This window comes from Phyllobates terribilis, unplaced genomic scaffold (assembly GCF_046119375.1).
Source record: "Phyllobates terribilis strain yellow unplaced genomic scaffold, ASM4611937v1 Scaffold_5__5_contigs__length_657084704, whole genome shotgun sequence".
Taxonomy (NCBI): domain Eukaryota; kingdom Metazoa; phylum Chordata; class Amphibia; order Anura; family Dendrobatidae; genus Phyllobates; species Phyllobates terribilis.
The window spans coordinates 35,277,282-35,284,844 of record NW_027362765.1 but is presented as its reverse complement, the minus strand read 5'-3'; the positions used below and the strand labels follow the sequence as shown (position 1 = coordinate 35,284,844).

The following is a 7,563-nucleotide window of genomic DNA, read 5'->3' as shown; positions in this document are numbered from 1 at the left end:
TATGACACCCTCTTGGGAGGGGTGGGGACAGGGATGGGAGTGCTAAATTCAGCTCAGATGGAGATAATGAATAATAAATGGAGTAGAGCAGGATCTGATCTTTCAGAAGCCGTTAAAATTACGGGAAGATGGCTACCCACCAGTATATCTATGCATGAAATCCCGTTAAAAATAGAAGATCACTTGAATGATATGTTTAATAGAAGTATACTGGAAAGTTTAGCATTGTGGGAAAATATGAGTTATGTATTAAACCAAACTCAATGTGGATTTGATATGCTGTATTACCATATTCAAAAAACCAAGGCCCAAACCCAGCTGATGACAGGAAAACAGATACTTTTGGGATTTTGTTATCCGATAGTGATACTAGTGATCCTTATAGTTATCCTCACCTGTGTTAACATATGTACATACAGGCACATGAGAAAGACAATGCGTAAGTTCAACGATAAACTATATTATAAATAAACTTTTTTTCTCTCTCTGTTTCCGAGGTTGACATCTCACCATCACATCTGGATGGGAAGGGCTCTTCTGAGAGTGGACGCGGGATAAGTACCTGGGGGATGGAGATGGTAAAAGAAGATACCTGTTCTCCCTCAGGCAACTCGTCGGTCTGAGATAGTACCTAGGGAAAGTCCTGCTATCAGCCACAACCAGAGGACACAGCCTTTTGCTTACTTGCTCGATGGATGAAGATGTCAAAGGGGGGAATGAGAGGATTAGAATGAGTTAATAAAAGACTCGATGCTTACAATGCCTTATATGGCATTATCATGCTCACATATTTCAGCTAAAGATCCAGATGTTCTTGGTATATAATGTGCGTACGTGTAGCAATTTCACTAATGTATAACAGAAGAAGCCTTTTACGCATGTCTGTACAGACCCTATATTTTACTATATAAAGAATGGGACAGCACCCTGTTGGACGGACGCTCCTGGGGCTCTCTCGAGATTGAAACATACAGCATTGTGTCTGTGTCTACTTTCTGGTTGCCCGCCATATTTGAGGTTCGCCTGGTCTCTCCCCAAGAAATATCGATCCTCCTATAAATCATAATGAGTGATCTCGACACCGTAAAGAACCCCTTCCTATGCTGGTGCTGAAAACTTTTCTCTTTCAGTCTTAGTGAATGCCCTCGTTACAGTAATATCCCTCCTTTTGAACAAATCCCGGGCAAGATCTCTATACTGTCCCCTAACATATTTGTACACATTTATTATGTCCCCCCTCAACCTTCTCTTTTCCAGGCTGAATAGTCCTAGTTTTGCCAACCTCTCTGGGTATTGCAGTCCCTCCATTCCCTTTATTAATTTTGTTGCCCTCCTTTGTACCTTTTCAAGCTCATTTATATCCTTTCTATATATTGGGGCCCATAACTGAGCACAGTATTCCAAGTGTGGTCTGACCAGTGCTTTGTACAGTGGAAGAACAATGTTCTCATCCTTTGCAGCTATACCTCTTCTGATACATCCCATTACCCTGTTTGCCCTTACAGCAGCGGCCTGACTTTGGGCACTCCAATTTAGTTTGCTATAAAAAAAAAGGAAGTTTCTCATGGAAATCCACTCTCCATAAACTTGAGATAAAGAAATATACAATTTCTAGTCAGATAATGACAGCAGTTATATTAGAACATTGACAGACCAATATATAAAACAAAACAAAAAAAAAATAATAAGACATTGAATAAAAAACAATTTATACTTCTCAATCTGTGTTGGACCAATTCAAACTCTGCACTGAATAATACAAACATGGTGGACAAAACTAATCCCATGTTAAGAATATAGCATAAGTTCTCTTCTCAGGTTTAAACCATGCGGTACCCTTGTGTTTAATGAAAAATATAAAAAGCTTCCCTATTATGAAGCATACGTTTGTGGTTACCATCGCTAATATGTTTGGGAACAGATTCAATAGCATATGTCACAAAACGTGTGATCTGTCGGTTGTACTTTTGACAAATCTACTGGATTTTACCGGGAGATTCGATTTGGAGCAAATTTATTCTCATAACAGAGGTAATATACTTTGACTGTAATTGTTGTATGTTTTTTGAACAATTTTTCATAGAATAAAAAAAATGTCTACTTCACTGTGTAATTTCTTTGACGTTCAAGATTTATGAGCAACTTAGTGATTTATGAGTAAAACATTTCTCACACTCTGGACGTCTTCCATGTGCGATTTTTCTATGGGCAACTAGAACTACATTTTGACCTCACAATTTTCCACATGCAGTACATAAAATGGCTTCTACACTCTGTGATTTATCAAGATGTGAATTATGAAAACAATATTTCCCTCCGTCTGAACATACATAATGTTTCTACCCTGGGTGAGTTTTCTGATGGGTAACAAGATTTGATTTCTGGCTAAAACATTTTCCACATTTTGAACACAAGTATGGCTTCTCCCCAGTGTGACTTCTCTGATGTATAACAAGACTTGATTTCCGGTTAAAACATTTCCCACATTCTGGACATGAGAATGGCTTTTCCCCTGTGTGAGTTCTCACATGATCAAGAAGATATGATTTCTGACTAAAATATCTCCCACATTCTGGACATAAAAATGGCTTCTCCCCTGTGTGAGTTCTCTTATGTCGAACAAGACTTGATTTACGGTTAAAACAATTTCCACAATCTAAACATAAAAATGGTTTCTTTCTTATGTGAACTTTCTCATGTCTAATTAGAGCTGATTTTCTCTTGAAACATTTCTCGCAGTCTGAACATGAAAATGGGTTCTCCCCTCTGTGAATTTTTTTATGTGTAACAAAATGTGGTTTGAGGGAAGAACTTCTGCCCAGTTCTGAACTTGAAGAATGCCTCTTTTCTTCTAGAGCACTTTGATTTTTGTGTCTTTTATTTTTCTTAATAGTCTGTGATGAATTTGAAGATAGGAACTTTTTAAAAGGATCAGATGATAGATCTTTGTTGTTAAGGGATGATGGTGCAGCTGGGACAATGATGACATGCTCATCAAATGTATCTTGCTTGATATCAAGGTCATCGGATTTAAAAATGGAAGCTGTCAGATGTCCCTCTGTTCTCCTGCTACAGTCATCTGCCAAGGATAAAGCAAATTATTTTTGAAAAAAATAACCTTTTTATTTTTCTATATAAAATGTCCATAGAAAATGCAAAAACAGATCACAATTCCACAGTAGACCTAAGTGCACGAACCACAGGTCCATAACATTAGGCAACCAAGTTAAATAAATATAAATATTATATATTATTTCATCTCTGCTACATCGATGGGTAACTCTGCCTTGGATTTTGTTACAAATCCACCTCAAACTGTGCTGGGTAACTGCTATATCATTGTGTAACCCATCTCTGATTCATCAGTTCTTCAACACCAAGTTCATTCTTTTATGCCACCATTCCAGCTCAGTTCTGCATAATTGGTTACTCATTACTGAATTTCCTCTGCTTTCTTGTGGATTTCAACTCTGTTCTACCTGTTGCCATAATTTAAACTTATTCAATGGATCCTGTAGTTACCATTTGCTTTTCCTGTTGCTGTTATACTAGTGTTTCAGCTGCACCAATGGCAACCGCTCATCCAGACCAAGGGATTCAAGGATCTAGCTCACCAGATGAGACAAAACAAAAGGATATCCTTTTGTATTTATACAGAAATTCACCATTGGCTCTCACTGCACATGGAATGGAATAGCAGCTCAATGTGTAGTAGTTTGGTGAGAACGAATCAGACTGGGGTTCCTAGTGGTCTTGGTCTTGTAGGAACCCTATGACCTCAGTAACAAAAAAGTAAGTCAAGGTAGATTGTTCCAAAAGGTTGGAAGAATTCTAGGAAGGCATTTGCAAAATTACCCTCTGCTCTCTATTGGATAATATTTGTCTTCAAATATTTCTCAAGTTGTTTGGTGTCCTTTGGTATGTAGTTCAGAAATCTGGGGAAAAAATTATCAGCATCTGCTAAGTCCAAGGGTGTTGGGAATATCCTCAAAGGTCTCAACTCAAGCCAGAGCAGGCCTCATTGCAATAGATGCCAAAAGTAAAGTGGATGTTTTTTTGTAAAGAAGCATCTAGTGACCAACAGAATGGTGTCCACTGGAATGTGATATGGAAGAATTACACCATAAATCAAGCAGACACAGTAAAGTAGGACGAGATAATCTAGGACTCCAATACCAGAATAAAAAAACAAGGAATAGGGCCTTAAAGGCTGTCCCTAAAGATTGGGCATTGCTCCAGCACAAAGATAGCCCCAAGAAAACCCACATGTCAGCAAAAGATCCTCCTGGCTTCAATATGTAACAATTATACTGCCGTGATAAAGATGGTCTTAACCAAAGTGAAATCATACAGGAAATAAGTTGAAATTTTCATTTAGATTATATCCAACAGAAAAAAATCTCATATACTTCACGGCAAGAACAATGTTCATGGCTGTCCAATGTCCACCTAAGTTGAGTAATATTTTACTTTGAGTATATTTCTGAATATTGAAGTCAAGAACAGAAATATTAAAAATATTATTGTACATAAAAAAATCCTTGATATGAATCTTATCAGTAAATCAGATTTTTTTTCCTTTAAGTTTGAATATATTATGTAGTAGAAGATAATTTTATTTATTTTATTTAACAGCCTTCAGCTATGGTGACTTGATAGATGAACGCTCTGTAGAAAGATCGATCTTATGCAAGCCTAGATAGGTGCACCAGGGTCTTCTCCACTGTTATCTTGATTGTATCAAGGCATCAGGTTTCTGGTCTTCCTCTTTGCTTTGTTCCTTCTATTCTTCCGACCATGATATCCTTCTCCAGTGATTGCTCTCTTTGTATGATGTGTCCAAAGTAGGCAAAAAGTAGAAGAAAATACTGTATCCTAATTCTGCTTTATATCCTGCACATTCATAGTTGAAATAGTTTTAGCAGAAGTATATCCTTCTCCTTTTCAGTCTCCTGATATTAATGCTATAGAACACATCTGGGATGAAGGAGGACAAGCTGATCAGAGCATGTCAGTATCTCCATCAAATGAGTCACTCTAAATTGTCCGATTCCCACACCTACTAAAGTGTTAGACATAATGCAATTCTAAGGGCCAAAGAGGGTCCAATGTGTTATTAAGGGAAAAGGGGTCAATAATAAGGTGGCCATTCAGTGCATGTCTCCAACGTCTCTACTTTGTTAACAAACAGTAAGTTGATACAACTCTAATAGGTCTAAGTTCAAAAACTGAGACCACAGATGATGAAGACATAAGATATATTGACATGGGAATATATCATGTGTATATTCAATATTATATATACCCAGTGTAACATACCTGGCGGCGTCCTTGCATAGTGGTCCATCTCCCACTGTGCAAGAGCGCGCACTTGATCTCCAGTCCAGTCTGCTAGCCTGGCTTCCCTCCATGCCGTCTGTTTACCTCTGTTTCTGCTGCTTAAGGGCGGTGCCCGATCACTTCCTGTTTCTTGTACCTGCTGCGGGCACACCCCTTGTGCGTCCTCAGCCTATTGCTGTCTGTCATCTGGTATTTAACCCAGCTCCTCCCAAGAAACCCTGCCTGAGCATTGTGTTTCATTCAGTGTGCTCTTTCACTCTGAATGTGCCAGGTCCCCTTCTGTGTTTGCTTGCCTGCCCTTCCTGGAGGCTGTATTTCCAGGCCTGTCTGAACACGCTCCTTGCCTGTTCGTTCCACCTTCTAGGGGCCGCATACCTAGACCCGCTCCTGTATCTTGTCTGTCCTGTCTGAACACGCTCCTAGCCTGTTCCTCCCGCCTTCTAGGGGCTGCATACCTAGACCCGCTCCAGCATCTTGCTACTGTGTCTGTTCTTGTCTGTATTCTCTTCTAGCCTGTTTCCTGTGTTTCTCTATGCCCGTACCTTTCCTTTTTCTGCAGGGTCTATACTCGTACCTAACTCCTGCTCGTTGTCACTGTACTTCCGTTTGTGAGTTAGTGGTCCACTCGCTACTTCAACGTAAGTACCCTGTGGGTATCTGGTTCTGCCTTTCCCTTCCTGCCTGTTCCGTGTGTACAGAGCCCTGTCCCCCCTGCTCTGCCTTGCTCACCGCTCCGGCGGTTCTAGCCTGCTCTGCCTTGCTCACCGCTCTGGTGGTTCTAGCGTGCTCTGCCTTGCTCACCGCTCCGGCGGTTCTAGCCTGCTCTGCCTTGCTCACCGCTCCGGCGGTTCTAGCCTGCTCTGCCTTGCTCACCGCTCCGGCGGTTCTAGCCTGCTCTACTCTTGCTCACCGCTCCAGGCGGCCTCGTCCTGCTCTACTCTTGCTCACCGCTCCAGGCGGCCTCGTCCTGCTCTACTCTTGCTCACCGCTCCAGGCGGCCTCGTCCTGCTCTACTCTCGCTCACCGCTCCAGGTGGCCTCGTCCTGCTCTACTCTCGCTCACCGCTCCAGGCGGCCTCGTCCTGCTCTACTCTCGCTCACCGCTCCAGGCGGCCTCGTCCTGCTCTACTCTCGCTCACCGCTCCAGGCGGCCTCGTCCTGCTCTACTCTCGCTCACCGCTCCAGGCGGCCTCGTCCTGCTCTACTCTCGCTCACCGCTCCAGGCGGCCTCGTCCTGCTCTACTCTCGCTCACCGCTCCAGGCGGCCTCGTCCTGCTCTACTCTCGCTCACCGCTCCAGGCGGCCTCGTCCTGCTCTACTCTCGCTCACCGCTCCAGGCGGCCTCGTCCTGCTCTACTGTCGCTCACCGCACCAGGCGGCCTCGTCCTGCTCTACTCTCGCTCACCGCTCCAGGCGGTCTCGTCTTGCCCTGCTCTCGCTCACCGCTCTAGGCGGTCTCGTCTTGCCCTGCTCTCGCTCACTACTCTGGGCGGCCTTACTCTGCTGTGTTTGTCCGCCACATCTGTGGTTCTGTTCCCGAGTCCCAGTGTGTACTGGGTCCTATCCCGCCTGTGTTCCTACCTGCTAGTGCCTCCCTGTCTGCACTCTAGCCGTGCTTGTCTGTACCCCCATGCCTGCATACCCGCCTGCCTGCATACCAGTTGTGCCAGCTTAACCTGTCTGTTCCTGTATTCCCCTGTGTGGGTCAACAGCCGTGTCCGGGGTCTGTTCTGGAGTAGCACCTGGTCCCTCTGCTCGGTTCCTCCTTGGTGCACTGGCGTCGTATGCCATCGTGCGACCCTGGTCGGATCGGGTGAATACCTAGTTACGCCCCTCCAGGCATTCACTCTCCGGCACGGTCCAGTGGAATCACACGCACACGCCGCTCAGCCCGGGCGTGTGCATTACACCCAGCACATGTTAACAACTATAAATATATCCAGATTTAATTCATATTTTGGCTGAAGGAGGGAAAATATACAACTAAAAACTGAGAGACAACGGAGTGTAAAATATAAGTACAAAACTATTAAGCTGGTGAATGAGAAAAATCTGTGATTTCACGGTAATTTAGTGGTTACTACTCACCTGGGTGGTTATCTGTAGGAATCTCCTCTTCAAACTGCTCATCACCCCTCACATATGTCTCTGTAGTATTAATATGGAACAGATCTTCACCCTGAAACAAATATTGTAGAAGTCACAGACAGATGGAGAAGTCACA

The 7,563-nt window shown here is 43.2% G+C and overlaps 1 protein-coding gene across 2 annotated transcripts in view; it reads right to left on the bottom strand.

The window, feature by feature from the left end:
- Positions 1-478: 478 nt before the first annotated feature.
- The window catches only part of LOC141271868 (uncharacterized), a 32,574-nt gene continuing 25,489 nt past the window's right edge, over positions 479-7,563 (bottom strand). For both annotated transcript variants that reach the window (XM_073682066.1, XM_073682065.1), the window contains exons 6-7: positions 7,428-7,518; positions 479-3,079 (exon numbers count right to left, since the gene is read on the bottom strand). In XM_073682066.1, the coding sequence (XP_073538167.1) occupies positions 2,340-3,079; positions 7,428-7,518 (831 nt within the window). In that variant the 3' untranslated portion in view covers positions 479-2,339. The remainder of the gene's footprint in view (positions 3,080-7,427; positions 7,519-7,563) is intronic.